Source organism: Leguminivora glycinivorella, chromosome 14, assembly GCF_023078275.1.
Source record: "Leguminivora glycinivorella isolate SPB_JAAS2020 chromosome 14, LegGlyc_1.1, whole genome shotgun sequence".
Taxonomy (NCBI): domain Eukaryota; kingdom Metazoa; phylum Arthropoda; class Insecta; order Lepidoptera; family Tortricidae; genus Leguminivora; species Leguminivora glycinivorella.
In genome coordinates, this window is record NC_062984.1 from 22244502 (window position 1) to 22261455 (window position 16954).

General features: G+C 37.7%; 1 protein-coding gene across 7 annotated transcripts in view; it reads left to right on the forward strand.

The window, feature by feature from the left end:
- The window catches only part of LOC125233398 (G protein-activated inward rectifier potassium channel 3-like), an 84218-nt gene that overhangs the window by 58573 nt on the left and 8691 nt on the right, over window positions 1–16954 (forward strand). For 3 of the 7 annotated variants that reach the window (XM_048139396.1, XM_048139398.1, XM_048139399.1), the window contains exons 3-4: window positions 14348–14789; window positions 15566–15745. In XM_048139396.1, the coding sequence (XP_047995353.1) occupies window positions 14348–14789; window positions 15566–15745 (622 nt within the window). Of the gene's footprint in view, window positions 1–5243; window positions 5730–14347; window positions 14790–15565; window positions 15746–15906; window positions 16087–16954 lie in introns of those variants that run through there. The other 4 variants (XM_048139401.1, XM_048139402.1, XM_048139397.1 and 1 more) reach the window with 4 other exon arrangements.

The window sequence follows — 16954 nt, forward strand, 5'->3', positions numbered from 1 at the left end:
TAGTAAAACAATAACATTAAAATAATACTAAATTACACATCACTGCAAATCACGAATAAACTATGTGTGAATTTATTTTTACTAAAGATATTTATCTCTGAAATGAAAACTTTAGATTCATCGTTTTTCTTTCCTGTATGCGATTAACAGTCGTTATAAGTTTGATGCTCATCTCTCATAATTAAGTAAATAATTACATTTTTATACCTATTTAAACTCTTAAACATAATAAGTAGTTGTTATGTTATCCACAAAAAAAGCTTATTACGGTTAACTGCAGTTACACCATCTGCCGGCGAGTAGCGGCAACCTTCATTCCTGAAAACGGATAACTTCACGTGCAAGAAACTTCACACCGCACTCGCCGGAAAGACGATCCCAAGATTACGAACGGCTATTTCAAACTCACGTGTCAACGCGGCTTGGCAACAGCTCTTGGTGTCCATTTCATTGAGCGAAGTTCGGTTTTAAGAATAACTGGCAGAATTATATCAATATTCTAATTTCAATGGAAATCTGGTTGCGTCATGAGTCTCGCAATTCTTTAGATATACGAGTACTTCCTGGTGTACGAGAGACAAAAATAAATGGAATTTACGTTACCTACGATCCTCATTGCTGTCCTACTTGTCACCATTCACATTTAAATATATAAATTACTAGCTTTTGCCCGCGGCTTCGCTCGCGTTAGAAAAAGACAAAAAGTAGCCTATGTCACTCTCCATCCTTTCAACTATCTCCACTTAAAAAATCACTTTAATTCGTCGCTCCGTTTTACCGTGAAAGACGGACAAACAAACAGACACACACACTTGCCCATTTTATAATATGAGTATGGATAATGTACAGTCAGCGATTAGGTGCTTCTCACATTGGTGACATTGTCTTCTGTTAGAGACTGGCTTCGGTTTCGTCGTTTTTTTTTTATATAAATGGGCTTACTCTTGACCACAGACTATAGCCAAAGGCAAAGACGTGGCCTACGATGGAGTGAGCTAGCCCAGAAGATGCCTGTTCACTCTTGATTTGGGTTTTCGTTAAAGGGGTTTTCGTTAAGGTAGGTGAGATAGTTTAGGTTAGGTTTGTTTTATAGCATTTCTGAAAAGATTCGCGTTTCTGAGAAAAACTAAATTAGGACTAAAGAAAATATGGACACACGATACATTATGTCTTAGACTTTTTGGGACCCAATAGAGATCCAAGCACCTCACACAGTCTATTGAAATATGTCTTGCTATGCTATAAAATATTGAGTTTTTATAGAACTGTCAGTCTTTATTAATCATTGGTTTTTGATAGTAATCTTTCTCAGGCGTACGATTTATCTCTTGATCTTGCAAATTAGGTAGTTACGTGCAATATTCTCGTGTATTCTGCCGGAAGCTGAAACAGCTATAAAATTATGAAAATCAGCTGCGGATGTAACGACTAATTAAAAGAAACTGAAAGTAGTTTGGACTTAGTACTCATGACGTTTCATTTTGGCAACAATTTTGTTGCTATTAGACTCCTACTTTTAGAGTTGGCCAAATAAAGAACCACTTTAGAGTTTGACTCTTTATCTGGTTATGATAACCGACTGCATAATTGACTCTCTCGGAAGGGTTTCCACGGAAGACCAGCGTCGAGATCCTTAAGTGGTATCTTGACATTAAGCTGAGTGGAGACCCTTTCAGGGACGCTTAACAATAACGCCGTGTCTTGCGTGGGTGACGGTCGCGCGACCGTCGCGCGATCGTCGCCGTCGCGTCTCATACTTCCATATCGATAAGGTTTGATTTCGTATGCGTCGCATCGCCGTCGCGCGACCATCGCGCGACCGTCGCCCACGCAATCCACGGCGTAAATTAGTCGTACTGTCTATGTAACTCCTAAATTTAAGCGTTTTGTGAATAAATTTCTTCTTTCTTTCTTTCTTCCTTTCTAATTGATGGTAAGCATTTTCCGTAGCCCGCAATTCCAGTGGTTTTACAAGCTCGCTGTCGACTCTAAGTGCGTTTTCACATTGTCTATCGGGTCCGATATCGGATTTGGACCGATACCCTATATATTAAATGTACCATCTCTGACAGCTTAGATTAGGTATGTATATCGTCACTACTTTTAAAAAAAACTTGTATCTTCGTCTGTCAATGAAAAGAAAATTGTAGTAAGTAGGTATGTATGGAATGCATATAGACTTACTGCGTTTTAACTTTGAGGAACAGCGTGAGATACGAGATTTTTTAAAAGTAGTGACGATATGTAGTACCTATTTAGTTCTAAATGTGTTATTGAAAAAAAACCTTAGCGGAAACGGACGCCAGCGCCGCGCGTTCCCGAGTGTAATTTAAAAAAAACGTCTCCTCAGTACATTTTGTATAGGAAAGACGTAAGACGCGCCCCAAGCGACGCGGCGCGCGCCTCGAGCGACGCGTGCGTCGCCTGTGTAGATGGTCCCTTAGGTATCTGAATTAGGTATTAATATCTTCACTGAGCAAGCACTGAGTTTAATATGAGAATTCCATATGAATAAATGCTATAATATGTGATGTGTGTGTGTGTGTGTGTGTGTGAGTGAAATAACAGAATAAACATTTCGAAATGCCAAGACAGTCCGGCGCTTACTGCCAAACACTGAAGTTAGGCGCTGCAAGGCACCTGCCTCTGTCAAGTATGGGGGTGACTCTGAACATCCCGGCCCAAGGTCGAACAAATGAACGTCGCTGTGGTTCCATTAATTTGGCCGCCATATTATTTACGCTCTGGAGTGACTATTAGTCCGATTTGTTTCAAGTTCAACGCCCTTGGAACGTCATTTGTTTTTCTAGGTGTTCGCTTCAAAACAAATGCATTAAATAATGTAATGCTATTCATTTATTAGAATTATTTCTCTTGTGTTATGTTCCATGGTGTCAGACTTATTACGCGTAGGTACACTGTACACCAAATTTAGTTTTAGATCCTATTAAAAGTTAACAGTTAAAAAGATAACTATTAAAGCTTTAGCTCTATTGCATTGTGATATTAAAACAAAGCCGCAAACTCGGTTGTAATCACGTGTGTTTAGTTCAATTGCACCGCATGCTGCAGCTAACCACCAGCACGTTTCTCACGTGGCTACTGTACTGTATCGAATTTACACGCATGCGCACTATACACCTGCGCTTGCGCGGCGTCATAGTCGCCAGTGTCGCCACAGAAGCAAAGTTCCTACGCAGGATTGCTGTTAGCCAGACTCTCCCCTGTCAAAATGTGGTCCTTTAGTGGAAAAATCAGAGGAGTAGGAAATGTATGGTTTTTTTTAGGATATCTCAACGAATTACTAGAAGCTAGCTACAAGTTTGGTTTTGGGTAGAGGAGTTTATGATGTAGACAGTTACAGCTTATTAGCAGGCTTAGCACGGGTGCACCGTGACGTGACGTCATCTCACTTCACTCGCATGCTAGGCTAGATACAGTTTTCCAGTAAACATAGTTAGAAAAGGATGAGATGAGTGAAGTAAGAACTTGACAGGTCTCTTTTCAGGTTTTTTAATTTTACCACGTGGCATAGGGTCTTAAAGGGGCATTTTCGCGAAAAAAGATTATACACTTTTTTTCTAAAATAATAGGTAAATTTAATTTTTTTTTCAACTTATAATCACGAGCCCTTTTGATCCTACTAGGTAAAATAAAGCGTCCCAAATTTAATTTTTCCATTTCGTTACCATATTCCAAACACTTTGTACAACAGTTACGAAGCGGAAAGTATGCAAAATAACAGAAAAAAAAATTGTCTCTTGTTTTTTGTTTGTCCTAGATCGAAAGGGCTCGAGATTCTTACCATGACAATTTACCTGACCTTAGAAAAACTATTTTTGGTGATTGTTCTCGCGAAAATGCTCAAACACACTTGTTCTAAAACCGAACAATTCGCTATCGAACTTTTCAATTGTCTAATGCCTCTGGCACGAGACTAATCAGCTAAGACGGCAGCAAATTCTTATCCGAAACACTTCAACGTTTCCGTAGCTATTTTAATAATCACGTAGTACTACGCGTGCGAACCCGCGCCAAGGCATTAAGACATTTCTTTTTATTCTGATCATGTACTCGTAAATCTTTTACAGATAAATATTTTGCTCCTCTTCAGAACGCTGATATTTATGCTATAGTGAATAGTAAAATAGGATGGAATAATCAAGATTGGCGAAAAAGTGGAGACGAAAACAAAACTTTTGACTAATCATAGAAATATTTAAAAATATTTTAAGCGGGTTACTCACGTGTTAAGTCGATATAGCGTTCGACATGTTTCGATCCATTTTCGAGGATCTTCCTCAAGAGTAGCGACCCTGCCTTTACATGTCGAGAGCGCGACGCATGTTACGCATACACATGTCGAACGCTATATCGACTTAACACGTGAGTAACCCGCTTAAAATATTTTTAAATATGTTTGAGTCTCACGGGAGTTTTATAGTTAAAATCATAGAAATAATGGGGTCCTATAATGGTCCCGTGTTCGACCTTAAAAATGTGTACAAAATGCGAGAATTTAAAGTGTATGGTCCTAGCCAAACGGTTCCAAGTTCGCGTTATATTCGCTTGCGTATTTTGACATACAAATTAACGCCAAGCCCGCCATCCGCTCATTTACATTGATGGGTAAGGTTAGCACGTTGCTATGTCACGGATTAATAAAGTAATAAGTATTTTTTCATCACACTTGCTCGTAAACGGTGTTATTACAGGCCTGCATACTGATACGTAATGAGCTATTTCACCGCCCTAGGACGGTAAAGTGAATATCTGGGTGGAGCCGTCCACGACCTGTCAAAAATTACAAGATGACTGACGAATGCTCGAAATGTTAGCGTAGGTTTCAATACATTTAGTTAAAAATTTGGTTAGTAGTTAGTACTGAGTGTGATGAAAAACATTGTGTATATCACGGGCGGCTGAAGGATTACACACTCGAGTTATTAAAGCCCTTCGGCGTCGGCCTTCAAACACAAACCTCTCGTTCGTAATTCTTCACTTTCCGCCCTTAATACACAATGTACTATTAGGTAAATATGGATTTACCTAATAGTACATTTACGTACTATTAACGATATAGTACTTCACAAAAAATAGAGCGACGTCGCGGCGCGCCGAAGCGTCGCGCGTCGCGCGCCGCCGGCAGGTTGGCACGGGACGCCTGTTTGTTTGGGAACGTCTTCGCATCTGTTTCATCAAACATCCGCTCACTATTGGACTAATTCCCTCACAATCGCGCCGAGTGGAAAGTCAACTGCACGTTTTCTCAGGACAACTGCGTCACCATTTGATGACAGTCTCTCGAGCCATCCCCCTCAGGACAATGGTGCGGAAATACGTGGCTCTCTTGTTCGATATCAAGGAAGTGTTCAGTGAATCGCTAATAAATGTTCTGCTGAAAGACAGAGTGGAGACGGTCTGTTAGTGCAAGCATTTGCCGCTCATATTTACCCGTGTGATAAAACGTTTTAGGTTAATACGCCATTACAAAGCGCTGGTTTCGCTACCGATTGTGATAAAATAGCTTAACGTACAGTATTTATAAAGACTGCTTTAAAGAGTGTTTGAATCTTTGAGTAAATCACGTCGCCTGGTATAAAGAAAGTGTATTTCAAGATGGAAGAAAGAATGTCAGGACTGAAAAGATGTATAAGTCAAGTGTCTATGTTTATGACTGGGAAACCAGTGAACTCGTCAGAATCTGCTTGGAGAGAAGAATTAAACAAGTGAGTTACTCTATGACTAAAACATTCTGAAACATATTCTTACTTACTAATACCACTATATGTGTTGATGCAAAAATATTGGGCAGAGTCAAAATAGCTGGAAGTTATGTAGATATACGTAGGTAGATATATAAACCTCTGAGTAATCATAGACAAAGCGCTGCCAGCAATACACTTTAGGCTGTCTCAAGTGTTTGGCAACTGTTTACTGAAAATATTGAAACGTCTATCTTGTTACGTAGTTATAAGAAATAACAGATGAGTTGTTTGCCTACGTAGGTACTTACTTATAAATGAAAGTTCTAAATATTTATCGTTCAAAATAATAGGTACAGTGAACGACATTGCATGGAGAAATTATGAATGAACTAGCTTTTGACCGCGGCGTCGCTCGAGTTAAACTCGAAAATGGCTGAATGCTCCATACAAACTTCCACCCCTCATTTTAGGGAAGTGGGGGGTTAAAAAGAGACAAAAAGTAGCCTGTGTCACTCTTCTTCCCTTCAATTATCTCCACTTAAAACTTTCTTAACCTTTCTTAACAGTAGTTATGGCCGCACATTAGATTAGATTAGATTAGATTTCTTTATTTCATGATAACAATTACACTATACTCGTAAATTTGCTACATGTCAAAATTATGTTTATCTTCTCATCATGATCGTCAAAAATTACATAATAAATTCCAAATAAAAATTATTGTGTCTCCCAAATGAGGATCGTCATTTACAAAGAAAGAAAATACACATGCCAAGCTAAATAAAATTAATAAATTAAGTTACAATATCATGAAATTATCACGAAGCAAGAAAATATTATATAACAGAGAAATATAGAAACATTTCCTACATATCTAGACCGAATCAAAGCTACTAAGTACGATTTCCAAAATATTTAGTCGATAAAAAAACAAAGCAGTCATGTAGAAATATCTATAATAAACTATTTCCGATTTGCAACATACTGCCAGTGCATGAAAAGCGGTCAATGCTCATAGCTTTGGAACAATATCAACTTAATGATTACAAAAGACCAATAAATCATAAAATTCAAACAAGAAGCGTTACCAAAGAATCAAGTCATCGCAGATTGTTTGTACCTAAAGTCTGTAACTATTATGGAAAACGTACTCGAAAATACTTAGTGCCCACGATTCTAAATAAAGTACCAGATCAGTTAAGATCGTGCAAAAACATGTCAAAGGTGGTGTATAAAAAAAAACATTGATAAATTTTTATTTACTCCAAACCCAACATTAAAGTTGTTGTCGTTGATTATTTTTACTTTTATAAGATTAGTGCTTGGATACCTTGGGTAGGACATACTTGCATGTTTAAATTACATACTTTTTTATCATTGTATGAAATACAAAATAAGTGCTGTGCAGTTTGGCAGATAAGTACAAAATTTTATTGTAAGTTTCCTTTTCTTATAACGAAAAAAAAAAAACCACTTAAAGCTCCGTTTTGCCGATAAAGACGGACAAATAAACAGACGCACACAATTTCTCATAATATTAGTACCTATTGATTCATTGATAAATTCGCCATGCACTTTTGCAGCGCACTGTACCTATTATGAATTGAAAACTATAATACATAAAAACAATTATACTGGTCCAGAAAAATCGACTTTAAGGTTTAGTAAAAGTCCCGGTAATTACATGGACAACCTTTTAACCACGAATAGGGCACCTTATACTGGTCCAGAAAAATCGACTTTAAGGTTTAGTAAAAGTCGCCTGGTTTTCGAGATTTTCACACTTTTTAAAATTCTAATACTACCTAAAATTTTAAGAAGTGTGAATGATCGATTTACTGGACCAGTATAAGGTGCCCTCTTGGTGGTTAAAAGGTTGTCCATTAATTACCGGGCACCCTGTATATGTACTTTTGCGTCAATTACTAAAGTAATCAAGACTTAACCGCCTTTACATTCACCCATTAAAGCAACCTGTCAATGCGAATTAAATAATTCCACATAATTTTCTGGCACGCAATAAACATGTCTTGCGGCTTTCCTTCAATTTTACGATTTTATTGCGTAACTTGATAAATTACAGATATTGCGGCTTTATGAGTTTTATGTGCATTCAATAGCTAGTGGCTAGAGTTCAGCAAAACCTTCCGTCATTTAGAAATAATTTAATAACCAAAGTTTAGGTTAAACATTAAGAGGAGGTCAATTCTCCATACAAACGCTCTCGACTATTTCCTCCCTGGTTTTTTAAGATAGAGCATTGATTTTTTTCAACACAGATTATTATTATTTTAATCTGTGTCGGACCGTTTTGATTTTTTTGATATTTTCATTTTAAAAGACGCTAGAGCCAATCAAAAAGGGCCTGGCCGGACTGCCATGGTAAAATTGCCCCTGGCTAAATATGAAATATTGATATGCAGGATTATTCGTATTGTTACTACATGTACTACTACTGGATATTATGCCTCAAACTATTTCCCTTTACGAAAAAAATTAAAAAAAAGAAATTTTGTTTTTTATTTTTTTCTTTAAAACCGATTTTATTATAGTCATGAGTTTACAATATTTTAGTCCTATCAAACAAATTTCGTAAGCATTTTGGGAGAACACTTTAATATTCTTTAAAGAAAATTGCAGAAAGGAGCAACTTTCGTGACGGATTGCGCGAAAACTATAAGTGCTAGCACTAAAGTGTTTATGAGAGATTTATAGTAAATTCATTTAGGATTACTTCGTTCCTACACGCTTTTTCTGTATCTTCATCGGTTTTGTCAGAAATCGAGAAAAATCGCATTTTCGGCTCTTTAAGGGGGGTAGAGGGGTGACGCAGAGGGGGGGGGGGTGGGGAGGGTTGATGAAAAATAACTTCGGCCTATAATCTACATATCCCAATTTAAAAAAAATCTTCCATTAATTATGCCAAAATTTTCATACATCACTTTCCAGGAGCAACGTACTAAAGGGTAATACTAGTAATATATAAATAACTTATTTTGACATTGTTGATCCAAACTAATATTTTTGATAAAAATATATGTAATAGAGTATAAAATGGCGATTATTATATGAAAATATAGTAGGTGTCGCTAACTCGTATGTGGTAAAAAAAAAAATATTTAAAACATAAATTAAAAAAAAAAATGTACTTAACAAAAAGTCAGGAAGTTAATTTTTTTTAATTGATGTATCCCTAATATATCTATAAAATATCCAAAGAACAAGTCAATCGGATACGCGGTTTTAAAGAAAAAATAAAAAAACAAAATTTCTTTTTTTTTAATTTTTTTCGTAAACGGAAATAGTTTGAGGCATAATATCCAGTAGTAGTACATGTAGTAACAATACGAATAATCCTGCATATCAATATTTCATATTTAGCCAGGGGCGATTTTACCATGGCAGTCCGGCCAGACCCTTTCTGAAATCAGCCTTTTTAAATATAGCTCAAAAAAAGGTGTGATACTCAAGATCGGTAACAATTAGCCAAAAAATCTAAACGGTCTGACACAGATTATTTCATTGTTATTCAGATTCTCAAATTTCTGACTGTAATTTGTTTAAATAAGTTTTGAAGGAGGAAACAGTCAAGAGCGGAACCTCGATTTTAAAGATTTTTTCGCAATATCTTTTAACTGAGTTGTTCTTAATGGACAATTTTTTTTCGATAAATCTAGTTAATAACACTAGTATATATAACTGAAATTCTCAAATTGAAAGGGGGCCTCCTTTCCATTTTAGCATTTTCGCTCCCGTAGCGTCTTAATTACATTTTTAATTATTTCAAAAATAACCGTTAAATCATAAGTCAACATGACAGAATCGAACAAAACGCTTTAAATAATCAGTTCAGTAACTTTTTTATGAATAAAGGGGTAAGTGTTTTGGTGCAGTGCTCCAAAATGAATCTTGGCCTCCTCCTGCGCAGCCTGCATGGCGCTGCAGTAATGATCAGACATGTCTGATCATGATTCCATGATGTATCACAGTAACTTTTCCAGCAATTTCGGTGCAGCAGTAATTCATACACATGTGTTTTCTAGGTAGATGATCAATTAAGGCACATTTTGCTGTTATCACCTAATCAGCAGTTCTCGAAAAGTTTGTACAAAAATTAAGGAAAAAGTTAAATTTGTTTTTATTAATTCCTATTTTGTTACCAAGATTTTGTTGATGAATTGAAATTTTATTAAGTTTTATTTCGTTATTAAGGTTCTCTAGTATCTATATTTTCTTAATTATGACAATTAACCTGTATATATATTACGAAAGTCGACTTATATTACTAAATTTTGGTAACAAAATAGGATCAATTAAAATTTGCTGACGTGGCTATGTACAAAGTTGCCGGGAACTGCTCTAATCCTAATTAACTATGCCAGCTGGCTTAGGACATAATGTATTCCTTTAACGTGCTGAATCAAACTTGCTGGAAAAGTGCGGTAGCCGAATGCACCAACGCTCACGAATCGAAACGCTCGTAGATACCTATCTCTATCGCTCTTGCGTATTGCGCGCGATTGGCGCGTTTTCGTTTCGCGTCGCACATTCGAGCCAGACTACCACAAATTAATCGCGGCGATACGGTTTCGTTTTCGTTTTTGAAGATAGAGCAATGATTTTTTCAACACAGATTATTATTATTTTTATCTGTGTCGGACCGTTTTGATTTTTTTGATATTCTGAAATGCCATTCGGTCTTTTTCGGGTGTGATACTCAAGATTGGTAATTAACGTCCGAATGATTATTTCATTGTTATTCGATTCGTGTTCGATTGATTAAGTTTTGAAGGAGGAAAGAGTCGAGTGGCGATTTTAAAGATTTTTTTGAAATATCTTTTGACTGAGTTGTTCTTAATGGACAATTTTTTTTCGAAAATGCACTTGTAATTTAACTAAAATTCCCAAGTTGAGAGGGGGGCTCCTTTCCATTTTAGCATTTTCGCTACCATATCCTCTTAATGGGCATGACCAACATTAATCATATTGGAGTTGGATTGGAACCAAAGAGGATCGAGTATTATAGAGAGGTACTGTCGAAGTAAAATGTGTAATCACAGTGCATAGACTGCCATCTCTTGACACAGGCTTAGAACTTTTAACCTCAATTTTGACAATTTGGCCCATATTCTTAGATTGATGTGTTAAAATGTCAAATATTAATATTAGCGCCATCTAGCTGAGCGTACCCCAAAGGTGTAATGCCATCTAGGCTACCGTACCTTTTTTCTGTATGGTACTGAGGTACGTTTTTTTCTTAGACTTTATCTGTCTATACGGAGTTATATATGTATTTGGTTGGAACTAATTAAAATCCAAAAGATTTAACATAGAACAACGAACAACCGACAAATTGAGGGCAGCACCATCAGGGTACGAAGCCAAATGCACTAAACGCTCACGATGATATCGTATTCGAGCGACAAAGCTAGATTGCGTGTCGATCAGCATGTAGCGTAGTTCAGAAATGCCCAAAATTGCGAATGTTCTCATGGAATATTCTTGATATTGTTCTTCGTACATTTATTGTCAAGCTTTAGGGTCAAATTGTAATGAGTTGATAATAAACGCCAGTGCGTAAATAAACTGCAAATGAAGCGATTGTCAACTGTTGAGAACATTGCGTAATACATCTTTAAGATAATGTTCTCAATGGAAAATTGCACGAGAATTATCTGAAAATTTCTAGAATTCTAAAATTCTAATTTACGGAATTTTGAGAACGTCCTGCAACTTGTACTATCAACTGCAAAAGTGGATGGCGAATGTATCAATGAATTCAATCATAATTTCTCCATGCACTTTTGCAGCTGATAGTATATTATTAATCTAGCGTCAACATTTGTCATTTCGGCTAGATCGTCAATGGCTCCCAGCGCGCCCTCAAGAACGGCAGAGGATGAAACGCCGGAGTGGGTTTAGTGGGTAGGGCCAAGTTTCCCCCCTCTCGCTAGAGAAGGGGAAAGAAACGGAGAGTCCCACATATCGTGCGTAACAGCATTCCCACTTCGTAAAAAAAAAAAGGCCGGCAATAGCAATAGCGTTAAGTCTAAATACGAAGGGAACAAATATAAGATTGTGCCTCGCTCGAATGCCTCCAGGTCCACGGAATGTGACTGTGGAATGTAAACAAATGTAAAACCGGAGTCGGCTGGCACCGGCTGCAGGTTTGCAACCGGCGACTTGCTCAAGCAAATATATCTTGCCTTGAGTTTCTACTATTTGAGCCAATATCTATTTTCACAGTTTATTAAAATTTAACTTTTGTATTTTAGCTAAATCTATAATCTTTGATTTTAGCTAAAATTCTTGAAATTAGAGTTTTAACAGACTAGATTACTTCCCTAATTTTTTTGTCCACATCAGCTTCTAAAGGTTTGTTTATCATAAATTAAGAATTTTATACAAATTCACCAGAGTAGTAATGTATGTTGGCTGGTGAAATAGTACATTACGATACAAGTGCGGAAAAAGGAAGTCCGAAACAAGTGATTAAAACATGACCATGATGAACAGGGGGAGTGTTTTAAATCGACACGAGTTACGAACTGCCTTTTCGCACGTGTATCGTACGACGTGTATTATGGCCCTTTCAAATTTCTCTCCAGCTACCTACTTAATTCCTTCCACATTCATTTGTAATACCTTTCTCGTCACATAACTTTTCATTTCACCCCTTCGCATCACTTATGTTATGTTTAATAAAACTTCTTCTTTATAACATTTGCAGAAAGCATTATACATATTTATTTATCTAAAAAGCTTTTCTACTGATAACGTTAAAATGCAAGCACTCTGCCATATGGAAGGGCTGAGTGGAATTGATCGCGATAAAATAATCTAAAGTACCTCACTTTATATACAGGCTGATTCATGAGTCGTGAGCAGGAGTGAACAGGGTACTGGGGAGGGTCACGCTGAGCAACTTTCATAATGGGGCAACACTGAATTGTGATTATTTTTCTTAATATGACTTAATTGATAAGTACTTAATTGATAGCTAATTATCAATTACGTTCTAATTATGACTTAATTGATGATTAACTATCAATTAAGTCATAGTTAAGAGAAAAAAAATATCACAATTTAGTGTTGCCCCATTATGAAAGTTGCTCAGTGTGACCCTCCCCAGTACCCTGTTCACTCCTGCTCACGACTCATGAATCACCCTGTATTCATACACTTACATTAAACGTTTTGCTGCTTTATGAATAATCTACCTAAGCTCCCTACTTTTACGCAGTATTAATTGAAAACTTGAGTAGTTTCATGTGCTCTGCCTGCCCCTTCATGGGATACAGGCGTGATTGTATGTATGTATGTTGTATATATTAATTGAAAACCTATACCAAGGACTATTTACGCAGGATTTACATACTTCATACTAAGATCGTACCTCGATTTTTTAGCGCCACCTATTAAATACTATCATGACTACACTGATGATGCCTACAAATTATTTTCTTCAAAATGTGTATTGACGTGATATCATGATATTAAAAAAAATAAAGAAGCATGTCATTTGTTCTATAAAAAAATAAAGAAAAATATTTCGGGAAAATATGATTTTGGCCACTTCCAGGCTGCGAAACAGCGCCATCGAGTTTTAAGGCCCATACATTTCAGGGGTACGCTTTGTTGTATGGGCTTTGTCAGTCCAGTATTAAATCTATCTTGCCAATCTTGCCTATACATACTTATATTCAAATAGTACAGTATATATGGTTTTGTAGGCTAATACTACCTACATCGTAACAATGTTTCTCACAATTAAGTACAGTGAGATGCAAAATTGCATGGAGAAATAATGAATGAATTCATTGATAGATTCACACTTTTGCAGCTCATTGTACATCCGCAGAAGTGTATCCACGTTGCAGTAATTTTTGTAGTACTCGTATCAACAACTATTTACATTCAGCAGTTTACAAAAAACACATCGTTTCCTATAAAAAGATATCTGTTAATGCGGTAATAATAAATTTATAAAGGCACGCCTGTATTTCGAAACAAAACGAGATCCCAACTGTTGGAGTCGACTTCTACGACATCCAGCAAAGGGAGTGGTGAGCTGTTGAGATTCTTAGTCCGCCATCATATTTACTGGGTGAATAAATAATGCTTGCATCTAATTGAAATTATTCATGGTTTTTAAACGAACAATATCCTCATATGTATGGTTATTTATTGTGCAACAATTACCGTGTTATATTTTGCTCTCACGATTAGCTACGCCGCACACAGCATCCGTCCTGATTGCAGTCGGATCACTGTACTCGTCCAATCAGAGCGTACTCCGTTGTTTCGATAATGATTAATGATTTGCGCAAACATTTAGTCACATTGCGAAGGCTGAAACGCGATTCCCTGTATGCTGAAATCATTTATTGGGATTTACAAATATTTATTTGATCAAAGCTGCTGTAATTAGCGGTTCCCCGAAATTTCGCATTGATGTATGTAGGTGTTTCGACGTTTGTTCTAAGTCATTGCTTCCTAAACACCTTAAATTTCGTTTGAAATGACGTAACACGGTTAATTAACGGCAGTAAACACACAAATCACGATTAACAAAAGCTGTGACGTAATCCCGTCTCTAGGTTTGTGCTAAATAAATAGAAATCATGTTTGTTTTGCAGATACCGTCAAGCCCGTTATGCAGCGAGACGCGTGAGAAAGCGCGTCATCTTCAAACACGGCGATTGCAATGTCGTGCAATGGAACGTGGCGAAGCGCAGGCGCCGGTACCTCCAGGACATCTTCACGACCCTCGTGGACGCGCAGTGGCGCTGGACGCTCATGGTGTTTGCGCTTTCCTTCATCCTCTCCTGGCTGCTGTTCGCGCTCATCTGGTGGCTGATCATCTTCACGCACGGGGACCTGAACCCGCCGGCCAACAACACGGCGCCCGTGGTGCCCTGCCTCAACAACGTCAACACCTTCACCGGCTGCTTCCTCTTCTCCGTAGAGACGCAGCACACCATCGGCTACGGCTCCCGGACCACCAACGAGGAGTGCCCGGAGGCCATCTTCGTTATGTGCCTGCAGAGTATTGTTGGAGTCTTCATTCAAGCATTTATGGTAATTTAAATTTATTTACTCCCTATGTGTAGTTATTGATTCAGTTTTGCCAAGATGTCTGGACAACGATGTCATATTTCAACATTTATTGACGACATTTGCCAGTCGCTTTTCCGAGAAAGAAAACATTGCGAGGAAACCGGGCTAATCCCAATAAGACGAACTGGTTACTCTTCGGTTTGGAAGGTCAGATGGCAGTCGCTTTCATAAAATGATTAGTGCTGCGTACATATGTACACCAAATCTTGGGATTAGTTGTCAAAGCAGACCTCAGGCTCCCGTGTGCCATGGGAAAATGCCGAGATAACGCAAGGAGGATGATGATTAAGGACATTCTTTACCAGACATTAATTTCCTTTGAAAACCAACATATAGAGATGTTGAACATCATGTTTTAGAGTAAATTAGTGTCCGTCAGCATAGCGGTTGCGCAGTGTGTATTTAGAAATCTGCCTGATTTAAAGCCAATATGATAATTTAAAATAAACTTGGCACATTGCCAGTTTTGCAAACGTATCAAGTGATGCAGACGATCTCTTAAAAATTATTACAGATTTATAGAGACCATCCCACGTGGAAATGATGTCGTTAATTTAACGATTTAGCAATTAGCATAGTAACTTCAATGTGTTCTAGAAATATAGTATGAGTAGTCAAGGTGGTTGCAGAGTAATTTCAGTGCAACAGTCATTGGAAAATATAAAATTGAAAGGCATGAGGCTGTGACCCTCGCCGCCGAGCGACGCGACAGTAACAGCAAGGTTGTTCTATTCTAGGTGGGCATCGTGTTCGCAAAGCTCTCTAGACCCAAAAAGCGAGCCCAGACCCTCCTTTACTCCCGAAACGCTGTCATTTGCTTGCGGGACGGGCAGCTGTGCCTGATGTTCCGCGTGGGCGACATGAGGAAATCGCATATTGTCGAAGCCCATATAAGAGCTCAGATAATCCGCCGCAAGGTATATTATTTCAACAAAAACGGAGACTGGTTAGTGATTGGGGATTTCAGTTCGCACGCTTGCATATTAGCACTGTCTCCACTCTTTAACGTCGGGTCATTTGACTGTTCAAACGACTCCCACTTCTTTTGCCAAGTCTCATGTAATTTTCTTGTCTTTAGGTGGGTCTAATATTCGCGAAGCTGGCTCGAGCCAAAAAGCGTAACACCACGCTTCTGTTCTCGAGGAACGCGGTGATTTGTTTGAGAGACGGCGAGTTCTGTCTCCTGTTCCGAGTGGGTGACATTCGCAAGTCTCACATTCTCGAAGCACACGTCCGTGCTCAGATTATTCGGAAGAAGGTATCTACATGACTGTATAAGTTAACGCTGTAAATGTGCATTTGATGTCTAATTTGGGCGTTTAACCACTTTATTTACTTGTGTTTTGTTAGACCCATCTATAGACTTGTTCGTGTCGCATGCTGCATGCTCGCTTCTCTTTTGCCGCTTAACAAGTTAACCTACGCTTATGTGTACTGCTATTTTCGCTTCTAGTTTTAGCGATGTGATTGTGCGGTAGATTCATTCCGGTTAAGCGAAAACGATAGAGCCATGATTGGAGTCCGAACCTAATGGATTTTTAATACGTCGAACAACCATTTGCGTTGTTTTTGTCGGCAATACCAACGGGCTCTGGAACTAATCAAACAATTATGATATATGACGCGCAAGAATTCAAATAATTCAAGTGGTTACGATAGCCAGCACTTATAGAATCGAAATATTGAATCGACTGATTTACGTAGGTACCACAATAAATAACTTAGTGGACTTAGTTTAGCACATTTACCTGTCCCAAAATAGGTACAATAGATATATCTGAAAACGTCTCTATGTTTTTCCATTAGATGCGGGTTCAGATATTTGTGAGCGCTTCGGGCTCTCTGATATATTTAAGAGGGGCATTTTCACAGTGTTTCTAAAATACAAAATAGAATTCCTTGCATATAGCTTCATATTGAGCCAAAAATAAAGCCAATCTAATTTTCTATTTATTTGTCTGTAGAGACATTATACAGTATCAATAAATAATTTTCAAATATATGTTCGCAGTCAAAATCAAAGATCAAACTACATTCCGATTTTCCAGACGTGTGTAAACGATGGACAGACTTAAATACGAATAACAACAGATGGAGCAAACAAATGGTAATTGACGTAAAGTTGT